At 41.2% G+C, this 14840-nt stretch overlaps 2 protein-coding genes across 2 annotated transcripts in view; both read right to left on the reverse strand.

Moving 5' to 3' along the window:
• Positions 1–882: 882 nt before the first annotated feature.
• pam16 (presequence translocase associated motor 16) lies at positions 883–4781 on the reverse strand. Its single transcript, XM_061089732.1, has 5 exons — positions 4687–4781; positions 3662–3746; positions 2757–2893; positions 2359–2424; positions 883–1045 (listed from the first exon to the last, which is right to left on the reverse strand). Exons 1-5 carry the CDS (start codon positions 4687–4689, stop codon positions 962–964), a joined length of 375 nt encoding a protein of 124 aa, XP_060945715.1. The 5' UTR covers positions 4690–4781; the 3' UTR covers positions 883–961.
• Positions 4782–5649: 868 nt separating this feature from the next.
• The window catches only part of coro7 (coronin 7), a 107309-nt gene continuing 98118 nt past the window's right edge, over positions 5650–14840 (reverse strand). The window contains exons 10-28 of the mRNA XM_061089729.1: positions 13875–13929; positions 13378–13435; positions 13163–13308; positions 12969–13067; positions 12779–12883; positions 12523–12682; positions 11594–11769; positions 11340–11448; positions 10968–11054; positions 10671–10813; positions 10399–10503; positions 9908–9993; positions 9647–9788; positions 9475–9564; positions 8628–8744; positions 8382–8517; positions 8193–8284; positions 7993–8079; positions 5650–7544 (exon numbers count right to left, since the gene is read on the reverse strand). Of these exons, the coding sequence (XP_060945712.1) occupies positions 7536–7544; positions 7993–8079; positions 8193–8284; positions 8382–8517; positions 8628–8744; positions 9475–9564; positions 9647–9788; positions 9908–9993; positions 10399–10503; positions 10671–10813; positions 10968–11054; positions 11340–11448; positions 11594–11769; positions 12523–12682; positions 12779–12883; positions 12969–13067; positions 13163–13308; positions 13378–13435; positions 13875–13929 (2002 nt within the window). The 3' untranslated portion in view covers positions 5650–7535. The remainder of the gene's footprint in view (positions 7545–7992; positions 8080–8192; positions 8285–8381; positions 8518–8627; positions 8745–9474; positions 9565–9646; positions 9789–9907; positions 9994–10398; positions 10504–10670; positions 10814–10967; positions 11055–11339; positions 11449–11593; positions 11770–12522; positions 12683–12778; positions 12884–12968; positions 13068–13162; positions 13309–13377; positions 13436–13874; positions 13930–14840) is intronic.

Raw genomic sequence — 14840 nt, forward strand, 5'->3', positions numbered from 1 at the left:
AAATGTCTGAATTCCAAGTCCTTGTTTCTATAAAGCGGTACGTGCTCCTGGAGATTTTATTTTAAAGAAACCTTTGTTTAACGCTCGGAAAATGGAACTGAAATCAAAGGCACAGAAATGATTAGTTAGCTTGGTCAGTGTCATTGTAAAGGGGGGGGGGGCAGTGACTGAAGTGCCACAGTGTTGCACAAAGGGTTAATGATAAAACTAGGGCCACGCAAGGCCTGTTTGTTCCAAGTTATGTTTTTTGCACATTTGTGAGATATTATGTCAGTATTTGAATTTTTTCCAAGTGCCTTTTTATTATAGGTAAAAAATATAGAAGTTATACTCTATTTGGAGAAGAAAAAAAAAAGATTAAATGAAAATATATTTTTTCCTGGCGTCATGTTCTGCGGTTGAACATGCAGAGTTTTAGAGTTGTAAAAGTCTCCAATTGGTACAACATAGCGGCGTTCTCCTGTTTTAGAGGAATTTTATTACGATATTGATAATAATGTCAATGAAAAGAGAAAATGTTTAATAAAGATGCATTTGATAAAACTTGTCTTTTCATTTCTGTCCGAAATATACAACAAAAATTAAAGAAATGTACAAATTATAGCATTTTGGTAAATGTGATCCAGTCCCTCTAAATCAGATTATTCTGTTAAATAGTCAATAAGCTGCAATTTCACTTTGTGATCAGTGTTTCAGCTCAACAACAGTAGCTGAAAACTGACATAAATAAATAAAACATTTGGCTTTGGATCAAAACCATAACACTTGATGACAAATATAACAATAAAAAGAACAATAAACCCATATTTTTATGACTATTGTTGGAGTCTCCTCCGTCTTAAAAAGACATAATCTGCCAATAAGCTGCTTCAAAGCCCAGACTAGAGAAAAGGAGGTTTTTATTGGGTGATAATTTACAGAGGACAGGGGGAGGAAAGAGAGGGCGACATCATTTCATTCTTCATGTTTCCGTATTCTGGCGTGACTGCTGCTTTTGCGACTCAATACTCAGCTCTTCTTCTAGACGCTCTTTAGCCCGCACCACCTAGACAGAAAAACACACACACACATTAATTTATTATAATAATCACTGAGAGAAAGGAAAGGCGCTTTTTTAAAATATGCAAATTACACCACGGCTCCCCCAGAGTGCAGAGGAGCTGGTGGGAGATAAAAATAGTCACAACTTCATTTCCAACACGACTCACTTCAAAGAGTGGATTTCTCCTTCACACTCAGAGTCACATGAGTCATAATTTGATATTTAACACAGACAATAAGGCAGAAAGAGAGCCGGTTATTATTTAGATGTCATGAGCAAAACAAGTAAACAGATGCCTCAAGGAAACTTCCCGAGGGGGGAAACACACTGAGGATAAGGGAGATAGTGTTTAAAAAAATAAATTAAAACGCTTTCTTTGAATCTGATAATTATGATCGTGGACTAGATAAAACTGCAAAGATTTGAATTATCTTGGGTCAGCCCCTCACGGTCACTTGATCTTCTGTGAAAATACTAAAACTACTTTTTCAAAGAAATGCACGCGGTGGTTTCATCTCAGCAGCAGTCGGTCACATTTAGAAAACTGTCACTGAGATTGTGCCAATATTCAACTTCAGATCATGGTTCGGTCACATGGGCTGAAGGATTAGAAATAAACTCGTGAGCAGATGGTGCAAAAAGGGGAACCACTGATGAAGAGGAGTCTGAAGATTTATGCTCTGCTCTATTGGGTTTGATGAACGTCAGAAATGTTTCTACTTTAGTGGTTATTAAACATTATAACATTACAGTCATATTACAACCCCTACGAAAGAACAGATAACATGCTGCATTAACAATCCTTCATTCTGTCACTTTTAAAAAAACCTGTGTGAACAACGTGAAGCTGTTTTCAAACGTGAACTGTGGAGAATTAGATCTGGACTTTCTCCAGAGTTTGGCAAAGCAGCAGGCAGAGGGAACTGTAGAGATGATGTGTTTTTGTTTACAGCACATCGACACTGGTGTTGGACATTGTCACCAAAAGCTCATATGTGTCTTCAACGTGTGTGTCACCGCTTTTTCATCCTCAGATAATCGTTTTCTTTTTGGAGTCTGTCGTGTGTAACAAAGGTCTTCTCCTGCTGTGTTCTCACATCGGCTCATTCGGACATTTTCCAGAGTTTTTACTCGGAGGCTGGAAGGAGAAACTCCGGTGGCTCTCACTCGGATCTTCATCCTCACATACAGCCCCCCCCCCCCGGAGAACATCAGGAGATTATCCGGAGTTCAGTTCATGTCTGAAAGCAGCTACAGTGAAAACTACTTAAATAACAGAGTGAACTGTGTAGAATCACGATAGACATTATACTTACTTTTGACTGTATGTAAAATGAACCGCCCACTCCCTTGTCATTGACTTTAAAAAGATGCTCATAGTTCTGGAAGAACAAAAAACATTAGTGTTAACAAAGCAGCTTTTAGCATCACCAAAGTAAAAACAAAGTTCCTGATTATTTTTACATCAAAAAGATATATAAGGTCAAATTAATTCACAAAATAAAACCTGATCTAATTCACAGAGCTGCCTATGGAATTCCCAGCAGTGTCTGACGATCCCCAACATTTGAAGTCCAAAGAAGTTTAATTTTTCAAATTGGTAACCAGACGGGTTTCCAGACAAGGAGAGACGTCACATTTTAAAATGAGGTTAACGGCTTAAGAACCGACACTGTGCTTGAATGGCTCAAAGAGACAGAGAGTGTGACTGCACCTTCTGAATCTCCTCGGGGGTGAGAGTTTCGAGGTTGAGGATCTGCTGCGCCTCCTGCAGACTCATGCCGGTGATGCTGGTGGCAGCGGCTGACTGCTGCCCCGAGCGGCCCCTGGCCTGAGCTGCTGCCTGGCTCGCTGAGAGGGAAAACACACAACGCACAGGAACACCGTCACACAACCGCGATCAGAGTAAACGCAAAAATGACTTAACGCAGAGCTATGGCAAAACTTCAGCTAAATTATTTTTGAAAGATATTATCTTATAATATTTCTATGAACTTTTTTGTATATTAACAATTCAGTCTGACACCATCAGAAGACAGGTAATTAGATAGATAGATAGATAGATAGATAGATAGATAGATAGATAGATAGATAGATAGATAGATAGATAGATAGATAGATTACTTTAGTCATCCCCGAAGGGAAATTAAGTCGTCATAGCAGCCGGTATATTTGAATAAAATAAAATACAATAGATAAATAAAAAATATTGAGGTAGAAAGAATAAAAACAGAAACACAAGATAAATATGTAGATAAGGTGCAGTGGCAAGATGATGGTAATAGTACTGATGATATGATGGTAATGTTATTGTTAGACAGTATATAAAAATAGTACAGTATATATAGTATATAATAGAACATAATATATATATATATGATAGTAATTATACCAATATAATAGCAGTATATAGTAATAATGGCAGCAACCGTATATATAATAATAATATTAAATTACTTGAAGATCTATTTGATTATCTGAACATCTGTATGAGAAAAAGTGAATCATGATTTCAGTCACATTATCCTGCCCTTGCTCTGATGAACATCCATCGATATGTTTCCACACCTACTTAGTTTTACATTCCAGCTTTAAAACCTTTAAGGTTCCAGATCATACCTGCATATTCTTGTTTTAGAGCTCGCGCAAACGCACGTCCCACCACCTGCGCCCCCATCACAATGATCTGTGCAAGAACCCTGGCCTGGAAAACAAGAAACAGTCATGAAGAGCAGACGATCATCACTGACGATCACAGACAGACCGAGGCAGCAGGCGTCTGTGCGTGAAATTTAAAAGGTTCAGTGTGTTTCCTCTAGTGTGTGAACATCTGAATGCGACAAATTGTTGTTTCTTTTATATTTCAATACTTCACGGAGGCCGCCATGTTTTTTAGCTGGCGTCTAACCTGGACAAACAGAACACGGACACCTGAAGCTTCCACAGTTTTCTCCCTCATGTTTGGAAGGGAAGGGTGAGGTGAGGGGTATTCAGCTGCAACATGCCACTTCACCACTAGATGTCACTAAACTCTACACACTGAACCTTTAAAGACTGGCCAATAGAAACTATATCAACAATAATTACAATGTCATTTTCAACCAGTAGCAACATAATGAAAGTCCAGTTCTTATTGATATGTTTCTACATTGTGTAAAAACAGTGAGGGGGTTGAACACATCATGGATCTGCCTCATATTTGTGACATATGTTGTTTCTCAAGTGTTATCAGGTAAAGAATAAACCTCCAATCAGGACCAGGAATCTGTCTTTACACTGAACAGACATGATCATGTGACAGTTCTGTGTCATTTATAATGATAATAATATGGACAGTTGTTATCTGGATATAATTTGGAGTCCTGATGAAATGACACCTTCATTTCTAATGTCAACACAGCGATTCCACGACCTCGTCCGCCATGTTAGGACAAGATGTAACTCGCACTTCAACACATCAACTCCTTACATCTCCCTGGAGGAAGAAGAGGAGGAAGAGGAGGAAGAGGAGGCAGCTTCCTGGTGTCAGACCGATCAACATTCAAACCCGGGACCAGGACACACAGCAGCGCCACATCATGCTAATGCTAATGCTAACGCTGCCTCTGTGAAGTATCTGCTAAAAGAACAACATGTCTTCTTACCATCGCTGTGCAGTGCTGTCTCGTCCGGGGACAGTGTTCGGACCCGACGCTCCTCACTCACATGTACACCACTGAAGGTTAGGTAAGGGTCAAAGTTCAAGGAAGCGACGACAACGCAAAGATTCAAGTTGACTCTGGTGGTCGGTGGTGTTTGTGACACTGCCACCCACCGGCGGGGAAGACAAACTGCAGTGGTCAAAGTGGCGGAGCAAGTATTCACATATTTTACTGGGTCCACAATTTAAAAACATCACAAGTAAAATGTGTATTAAGTATAAATCAGGAACATATACATAATGTGACAGTTATTTTTATCATATAATAGATAATAATATTATTGTGGATATATAGTTTTTTACATATTTTGAACTTATCTTGTTTTTTACATATCTTCAACTCATTACTATTTTCATTGTGGATTAACCCCTTGATTATTTTCTAGATCAACTGCTTGAATTGTTCAGTTTAAGGCCCAAAGTTACCCCACAACTGACATACGGTCCATATTTTATTTATTATTTAGAATGAATACAAAATATTTAGATAATCAACAAGGAAAGCAACAAACCCAAACGTTAAAGAAGCAGGAGCAATTGAACGTTGAGCATTTTTACATTAAAAGAGACTCAATTAATTATAAAAATTGCAATCTGGAACTAGTAAATGTTGTTGTCAAAGGTATTTTCTCACTTTGACGAAATAAAAGCATAAGGTTTAAGAAAAGAAAATACTGAGGTAAAGAACAAGTACCTTAAAAGTTAAGTACTTAACTAAATATACTCAGTTTCATACCACCACAGAGTACCAGCTTTAAAACGTTTCATTTTGAGAAACAAAAAGCATATTTATGTTCTTTTAAGGTTATGTGATCAGCAAATATTAGTCGTATACATATTATATATTGTTTTTTTCCATATTCATTAACTGTGTCTGTTTACGTGAACTAATGACATGACAAGTGGCAATGATTGCAAAAGGTGTTTATTGAAAGACAAGATTGGAAAAAAACCACAAACCTTTACTCAAGTGATACAAAAAAAACAACAACACCCCTTTATTCACTGTATAAAAAGGAAGATCTTTTAAAACACAATGGAAGGCAAGTCTAACCAACCCAAATATCACAAGCACACACAGTTTACGCTGCACAAGCACTGACAACACCTGCAGTTCACGTGTACAACAGGATGTGCACGATCACGCATGGCTGAACTGGTCGGGTTACTTCGGTCCATCAGAGGTCGTAAACAAACTCCGCCTGGATTATTGACGATATTGCTAGAGCCCTGATTAGAAATAACACGATGGCTGTTATGGCTGTATACGTTATCAATACTGTAATGTCATTGTTTATTAAACACCATGATTACTTGCTACTAAGATAAGAAAAATAGCTAATTCTGTGAGGATTATCTCCAGAACAGTCTGAAAAACAAACAGAATTCCAAAGAGAAAGATTAGATTATAAAACGCCACCATCCAGAGGAAAAAAGAAAAGAATCACCTGTTAAAAAAGGAGGTGGTTTGGCTCCAATGCATAACAACATTTCATTTTTTTTATTTACCTTTAACCCTTACTTATACATAACACTATTCCTGGAAGGCAAAACATTCAAATCCAACTGGCACAAATACAGTATCACATATTTATGTTAACATTTGCTAACAAGGAAACGTGAATGTGAACGTAGAAATTCCAGTTCATGGTCAAACATGAGCACTGGGGACCCTGTGGTTTCCCCTGTGGGGTTTTTGCTGTTGAAGGCTTGAACATGTTACAGTTATAGTGTGTCTGTGTGTGTGTCTGCGTGTGTGTGTCCTGACTCAACAGGAAGACAAGGTGTTTTTGAGATGCTCACATATTATTTCTTCATTTTTTTTGCAACATTACATTTTTTTATAGACACATTGTGACGAGAAGAAGCAAGCGAGTGGTCCACCGTGGAGACAAATGTCCACAAAGATTACGAGGTTGCACACGATACACGAGGTGTCCTCACACAAGAGGGCGCCATTGTTATTTATATCACAACGACTGAGAATGTGTTATCATGCTTAAAACATGGCCATTGACCACAGACACAAACAGGAGCAAGAATAAAATACTCCGCAATTATTCAATTAATCGATCAATTATTTTAATATCATTGTTTGTAGTCCATAGTCTGTATAAGAAGATGGACGACATGAAGCCGAAATGTCTTGATCGCCCAAGATGGGGGTGTTGCTCTCTGGGAGATTTTGGCCTCATTTTTTTTATAGTGGAAGGAAGTTGAGACACGTCGTCCATCTTTATTTACAGTCTATGGTTTTCATTTTCTGAGAGTGTAGCCTAAAGCAGAAGTATTATTGCTTTGAAGTCACCTTGCACTGACCAGAAATATGTTTGAACCTTTCTGACACATCATTTCTATTAATCCCACATGAGAAAACAACCCCCCCTCCTAAATATCAGTAACAGTGTGACATAATTTTGCAGTTTACATAATCATTGGAAAGCTACTATAAATCAAATTCATCCCAGAGTAATTTTTGTAGCATCTAATAATCCCCGATAAAAAAAATTGGCATATCACATTTCATTAAGTTTGATTTGATCAACATGAGCTACACATTGTGACATTTGATTTTTTTTCAAACCTGAATGGATATCGTGATACATACAGTGATCCTGTCAGGAGGTGTGTTATTGGTCGACTTGGCTGAAGATTTGTTCACATTGTGCAGTATTTTATTATTTGTGCGGTAGGCTGAGGCGTTCTGAGTGGCACTGCTGCACAAGACTGGTCCCTCTCCACGCCGCTTGTTGGCACCACGCTTGAACCAGAGGCGAGACAACACCCCCCCCTTTAGTCATCCTGAAGGACAGAGAGGTCACAGGAGGATGAAGAATTTCCACTGATTTCACATTAACCTCAAGATCCCACTGGTCTCTACGGACTAAATATTCTGATACAACACGTTCTCCAAACCACACTTTACATTTTTTAATATTTTTTCAAATAAACGCATTGTGGTGGAGCACAATTTTCCACAAAACTTAACCATAATTCTGATCATTTGTTTTTGTGATTTTACATCTTGATGTCAAATTATTATTTTCCGCCACAACAAAACCTATTCCAAAATGTCAAGGTCATAAAGGTTTGTGGGCTCATGAATAAAGGCATCACTTCAAATCAAAAGGGTGATTGTCATTATAGTTACTGCACCCTCATTAGTTAAGATCAATTACTTAAAAATGGACAATAAAAATTATGAAAAATACAAGACAAATTTTCAGTCGTCTCCTTCTCGTTCACTTACCCACTCGTCCTCGTCGACCCCTTCGAACGACTCCTGTGGCAGCGGCTCGTCCATGTTCCCCAGCTTGGCCACCATGGCACTGAGCAGCTGGGTTACACAGGCAGTATGTTAATAAACAGATGACTCACATGGTAGATTCACTGGAAAGCACAACACAAACAGCAGAAACACAACAACACTGTATTTTCCTTTATCTTCACCTCATCTTTCTTCTGTTCGTCTGTCTTCTCCTCCAGGTAGAAAGACGAGGGCATGTATTTCCTCACCGGAGCCTCTTTGGGGGCTTCGCTCACTGAGAAAAAGAAAGTACCAAATAAAAATAAATACTAGGACGTGACTGAAGAGGTAAGTACTTTCATCTAGCCAGACTCTCTGCTCCGTGTCCTCACCTGGTGTCATGTCTTTTGGCTTCAGGCTGATCTTGTTGTGTTTGCCGTTGGAGCCGGACAGCCAGGCGGAGGCGGTCAGGGCCGGTTTCCAGCATTCTGCCGTGTCAGGGAACACATCATCCTGGAAAAACTCTTTCTGAAAACCCACAACGGACACACAGAGGAGGCAGTTATGGTAAAGGAGGAGAGAACTATATTCCCATTGCAGTATTCCCATGTGTCCTCTAGGCGGCGCAGTTGGCTCACCTTGACCCGTGGCACTCTGAAGGCGACGGGCTCTACAGCTGTCTTGGTGAGCATCAGACCTACAGCTATCTCCACCTCACGCACACTGCACTCCGTCTTTGGGAGAAAGGCCAAGCCCTGCAGACAGGAAAGAGTCAGAGACCAAGTACATCATCACAAATGAACTTCGGCTGTCAATGTTTGCAGATGTATGAATGTATGACGAAGTAATGAATATATATTTAAAAACTAGAACAGCACTCAGCACAGTCCATAACTCTGCCACGGCCAAAAAATTCCCTTATGAAACCACATTTAAATTCTCTAGATCTGGATTTTTATTTGGATTTGCACAAAACTTCAATAAAAATTAAAAAAAAGCAATATATATATTAGGGCTGGGCAAGTTAACTCGTTTCAATCGAGGTAACTCAAGTGATGAGTTAACTCGATTAATTATTTTATCTCGCATTAACTCAGGTTTGATTATTTATTGTTTTATTGTGAAAGTCAGGCTTTTATTTTGTGAAAGTCTGTTGCTGACTGCTGCAGAACAGGAAAAAAGAAAATAATTGGCGGATAAACAATCGAGTTAACTCATCACTTGAGTTAACTCGATTAAAACGAGTTAACTTGCCCAGCCCTAATATATATGCTTTTAATATGTTATGTAAAAAAAAAAAAAAAAAAAATCCTGCATCAGCCCCTGGATCCGGACCCACACCAAAATGTTATCGGTTCTCTCATTCCACCAAGTTTTGTGGTGATCTGTCCGTAAAATTACTTGCAAAAAATAAAATAACAAAACATACATACAAACTTCCTGGTGGATGTAAGAATGATTAAAAGAGGGAAGTCAGCTCGGTACCTTCAGCGGCTCTGGAGACATGAAACTGCTGCATTCCATAAAGTACGGCTCCTCAGTGACGATCTCATAAACGTGCACTCGAGTATCACCCTGGAAAACAAAGGGAAACACATCAGATTATCACTAACTCTTGTCTGCAATGACACTTTGATTTTGTTTTATTTTGATTTACCTTTCCAGTGAGGATGACTACGCTGTTGTCGGGGTCATAGAAAGGGATGAGCGTGGAGGGGGAGATGTCGACCTGGGTGCTGGCGACGGCTCCGGAGGACAGGGAGTCAGCGGAGTACAGGCAGAGGAGTCTATCACTGCGACTGCAGGTGAAGGAGGAGAGGGATCAGTGGTAAGTTCTCTCTTTTCACAGACTCGCTGCTGCTCTATAAAAATATACATTTAATGCCACCTTAAGTTTTTTTTTTACTATATCAAGTACCTGTCAAATCCTGACACCAGCAGGTACTTGCCCTCGCACACCCACAGTATACGAGCTCCCCTGGGGCCGTCGGGACCAGGACCTTCCTGCAAAAAGATAAAACAAAGTGTGATTGTGAGAGATGAGTCGATGGAAGACATAGAAGACATGAATTTAAAGAGTAAAGCAAGATTTTAGTGCAGTTATTCCAGATGACTAATGCCTTTGGGCCGGAGTTATTCATATTACTTTAAATACACTTAACATAGGTTTATTGCTTTTGCGGTTGTTTTTTTCCAAGTAATACAACACTTAAGGAGTTATAAATGAAATTATAGCTTGTGCATAAGTGGAGACTGCAGCTTACTTCATCAATATTTAACTGAGTTTTATTATGTGCAGTTGCTGAGGACTACAGCTGCAGCTGTTTCACAATCTTTTAAATACACACCAAAACACAAATCTTATGTCTTTTCTGTGCTGATATGCCACCATGCTTCTGCTGTACGTACCTGAACAGGTGCAGTGGACTTGCGAGGGTCATAGATACGAACTTTCCCATCTTTACACACTGTGGCCAGGAGCTTCCCGTCTGGGCTCCACGCCATACTGAAAACCTGAGCAGGAAACAGAATAGAGAGCAAGAAAAAGGGAAGAGGAGTCAAGAGCAAACATCATTATGTTTAAACACAGAAGCATCATTTATCTCTTCAAGGTGAAGATAAGTTCTACCAAAGACTTAGCAGGCACTCTTCTTTGCCTCCAGCATCCCATGGTCACCCACCTGTTCCTGGTGCCCGGTGAGGATTTTGACCTGCTCTCCGCTCTCCAGGTTCCACAGTCTGACTGTGAGGTCGTAGGAGGACGACACCAGGACTCCACTGGCCAGAGGGTGGCACTTGATTGAGTAAATCTTCTCTGTGTGGCCTATGAGGGGTCACATCAGCTGTGAGTTCACTGTACATCATTTCAATAAAGTCCCATTGGAGATTGCTGCACTAAGTGTTGTGTGTCAGGTCTGTCGGCCTCCTGACAGAAGGAGGTAAAGAGATGTGGTTTAAGAGGATGGGTCGGGTCCTACCTTGCAAAATGAGCTCAGGCTCAGTCAGGGTCTCCTTCAGTCCTCCCTCTGGTACCTGCCACACCCGGATCTTAGCATCATCACCAGCTGTCACAAACAGACACAGACATATACGTTCAATCACATTCAAGATTAACCAAGATACATGGAAACGGTGAATGGTTTGTATTTGCTTCTAAATATAAAGGAGTTCTCAAAGAGTCATGAATCCCATTCACTCACTAATGGGATATTTGGGGCTTATTGTCATCTAGAGAACACTTCAACATGCAGACTGAAGGAGCCGGGAATCAAACCACCGTGCTTCCGAGAAGGGGACGGCCTGAGCGACTCTCTTATATGAAACTGTGTTAGTGTGTTAGTTTTCCTCACCTACGACCAGCCTGTGTGTGTCGAAGGGGTCCCAAGAGAAGTCGGCCACATTCACAGAGTTCTGGATGGTGGGCAGATTGGTGTCTGGTTGCCTGCCAGGCTGAGAGCGCTGAGGGATGGAACAGAATCACTCACTCACACGTGCGGCACATTTTCATAGAACATTTCCCAAACTTGTCTCCACAAACGGAGAGAGCAATCACATTACCATGTGATGAATAGGGTTTACATTTCATTTCCATCTGCTGCTGTACCTCAAAGATGGCGATCTGGCCCCCAGAGATGGCGAGCGGCACTGCCAAGCGTTGGCGGTTGACACAGAATCCGTCACACTCGCCCGGCGTGGTCAGGTTGAGACCACGTATGTTAGTGATGTGCGTGTCCCGGTGCATCACCGCACCCTGGATGTGGCGGAACTTGGAGGTCGGCCCTGGACGAGAGGTTATTTTTTCCATTTTGTCATTTGACACAAAACAAACAATTCACTTGACAACCGCTCATCCGAACGACTTCAAACTTGGCAAATATTTTGCTGAGGATCGTAAGAATCGCAACATCCAGAGAGGTCTCTTCATTCAAGCATTGGTTGACTGATTTGACAGACACCTTACATTTGGAGAGAATTCGATTTAAGTTGAGGGACTTTGATAAAATCTGGCAACATTTGGTCTCTCATCTCGAAAGAGAATCTGATTGAGTCCCTAGTTGGATGCACTCTTTAGATGGGTGGGTGGTGGGTGGGTGGGTGATGGGAGGGTACACACTGTTGTCTTTTTCTTTTCTTTTTTGTCCTGTCCTTTTTGTTTCATCTTTTTGTTGATGCAGGCATTGCTTGTTTACTTGCAATTCTTTTTTGTCATTAGTCTTTTTTGTCAGGGATTACTTTTTCACCTTCTGTAAAAAACAAAGGAAACATAACTATCGACTGTAAATTTCTCTGTTATCTGATTGGTTTCCCAATAAACAGATTTGAAAAAAGAATCGCAACATCCACTGTGAAGTTGACGTGTCAAGAGAAAAAGATAATAATCCTGCATTTCTTTTATTTGTAAACTGCATGGCTGTTACCAAATTAACCATATTTAAGACACAATCAGACACCATGAATAGGAAGTGTGTGCGTGTGTGTGTCTGTGTGTGTGTGTGTGTGTGTGTGTGTGTGTGTGTGTGTGTGTGTCCATACCCATCAGGCCCTGGATGGCCTTGGCACTCTGGTTGGCACTGGGGCTGGGGAGGAAGCCTGAGGAGAGGCCGGAGTTGGAGGAGGGAGAGCGGGACGGCTCTGCGCTGCTGCTGGGAGTCGTCAGAGGACTGCTGGAGCTGGAGCAGCCACGAGCCGGATCCTGAAGAACAGCACAATGTCAAGTTTTTACTACTGTACAGTGATGTCGAGATTTAGACCTGTTGCAAAACCATTCAACGAAAAACAGATCTCTCACCTCTTTGCTCCCCACACTGACCACCTCCTTCTTTGCAGGCATCTGTTTTACCGCTGCAGCCTTTGGTTTGGGCTGTCGGTCTGGGTTGATGCTGACTTTCTCCACCTGGGGAGAAACAGAACTCGTAGTTTGAGGCGTCCACACGGTTTGAAGACTGGATACACTTGTTGTGGGTATTGAGCACCGTTACCTGCTTGTTCCCTCCCTGCCACCACTCCTCTGCAGACATGGAGGGAGTAGCACCCACTGTGTCTGGGTAAAGATCGTCATGGAACTCCTGGCCCGAACGCTGGGGAGCAGCACAGAAACACACGGACGCAAATAAGCCTGCATGGAAACCAACATCTACAGGACAGCTCGTGAGTTTCCGGTCCGAGCGCTCACCTTGCGAGGGACTTGATAGCTGACCGGCACGATGCAGCCGTCCGTCAGCTGCAGCACACGCATCACTTCGCAGGACATCACGTCCAACGACAGTTTGGGAACCACGGCGGCGCCTCGGGTCGGGTGATCCACGAGACAGTGGCTCACTGCAGAGGGACGGAGAGGATGAGCAACTCGAACTCTGAGCAGACGGAAAACAGATGAGCTGCACTTACCTGGAGAGAGGAGCGGCTCCGAGGAAGAGACTTCGAAGCAATCCATCACCGTGTCTCCCTGAGCACAACAGAGCGACACTAAATCAGACACCAACACATGAAGTGAGACATTTTACGTAATAAATCAGAGAGCCTGTCCCGTTCATCTCCTCTCACTCCAAGATTATTATCCGCACGGAGGAGGAGTAACCTGCAGCAATGACGGCTAACCTTTAAATTAAATAACTGTCAAGACTGTGCAGATTCATTCTCTAGGTCCTTTTAAATCTCTTATGGAATGTTTTCTTTTAATGAAAGCTGTCACAAATGATTGATATTTGCATTGCTGTGTTTTCACCGTTTCTTCCTTGTAAAGCCCTATTGTAACATTGTTAAGTGATGTGCTATGTGAATTAAGTGTATTTGATTGTTATTGTGAAAAACCAACATTTAAATCTTAACCCAATTATATCACCTGACAGAATATTAGAGGAGAGGAGAAGCATTCTGAATCTTACCAGTCCGGCCAGCACGAGCAAACCAGTGTCTTCATCAAACAGAGGGATCAGCGTCCTGAGGGCAAAAAGACAAGAGAGGGAGAAGGTCAGAAAGGAGAAAGAGACATTAAAACTAGGTCCAGTACATTGACATTGCTCCCTCTCTATTATGTCAGTTTCACAAAGCAGCCACGAGAGGGAGCAGTCGGCTCACCTTTAGGGAAACAGTGGTGACGTCCCAATGTGGATATTCTATCAAATGGACTTCATCACAGCAAACGAGGCTAATTGTGCAACCCACAATATTTTGGTATTAACTGTCAATCTGTTGTTGATTTTCGTCAAGAGAAAAAACAGAGAAATTCTTCAATCATGACTAAAGCAGGACCAAGGAAAACGAGCTGGGCCACATATGTCGTAAAAGATGGGTTGTGTTCTCAGCTGCCACGATAAGAACAGGTCAATGGAAATGGTTGTGAACAGAGAGTAGAGCCCCTATTTATGTTATATTTATATATCAATGCTTTTACTTTATCTTCTTTTTCATCAAAGTTTCTTAGGTGACATTTTCAGTTCAAAAAACTCAAAAGATATTAAATCTCCTTGTAAGACAAAGACATTTTAAAAGATTGAAAACTAGACCAGAGAACTTTTGCCTGATATTCGTTGATGCATTTTCTGTCTATCGTCAAATCGATCAATCAACTTAACAACTTAACATTTCAGTTCCACCTTGGACACAGTCACATGCCTCCTCTTAGGATTTGAGGTAAGAAGATTGACGGATAAGGAAGCTTTAATCACGACGGGGGAGGGAAACACTATTGGTTGGAGTAATTAAACCCAAACAAGAAATCGTGGCTCGGAGAAATAGTCGAACAAACACAGGCAATGCTGGCAGATCTCACTTATTCACCATTTCATCCTCTCATACATACTCCCTCTGTCCCTCCCTTCTTTCCTCTCTTCACCATTGAGAGTCACTGG

This window comes from Limanda limanda, chromosome 17 (genome assembly GCF_963576545.1).
Source record: "Limanda limanda chromosome 17, fLimLim1.1, whole genome shotgun sequence".
In the NCBI taxonomy this organism is placed as follows: domain Eukaryota; kingdom Metazoa; phylum Chordata; class Actinopteri; order Pleuronectiformes; family Pleuronectidae; genus Limanda; species Limanda limanda.

Bases quoted from the DNA above. Each gene is read 5' to 3' on its own strand.
- pam16 (XM_061089732.1), bottom strand. The intron at 2,894-3,661 runs GTATGATCTGGA...TTTCCCTCTCAG, and splicing joins TCTAAAACAAGAATATGCAG to CGAGCCAGGCAGCAGCTCAG. The intron at 2,425-2,756 runs GTGCAGTCACAC...TTGTTCTTCCAG, and splicing joins CCCCCGAGGAGATTCAGAAG to AACTATGAGCATCTTTTTAA.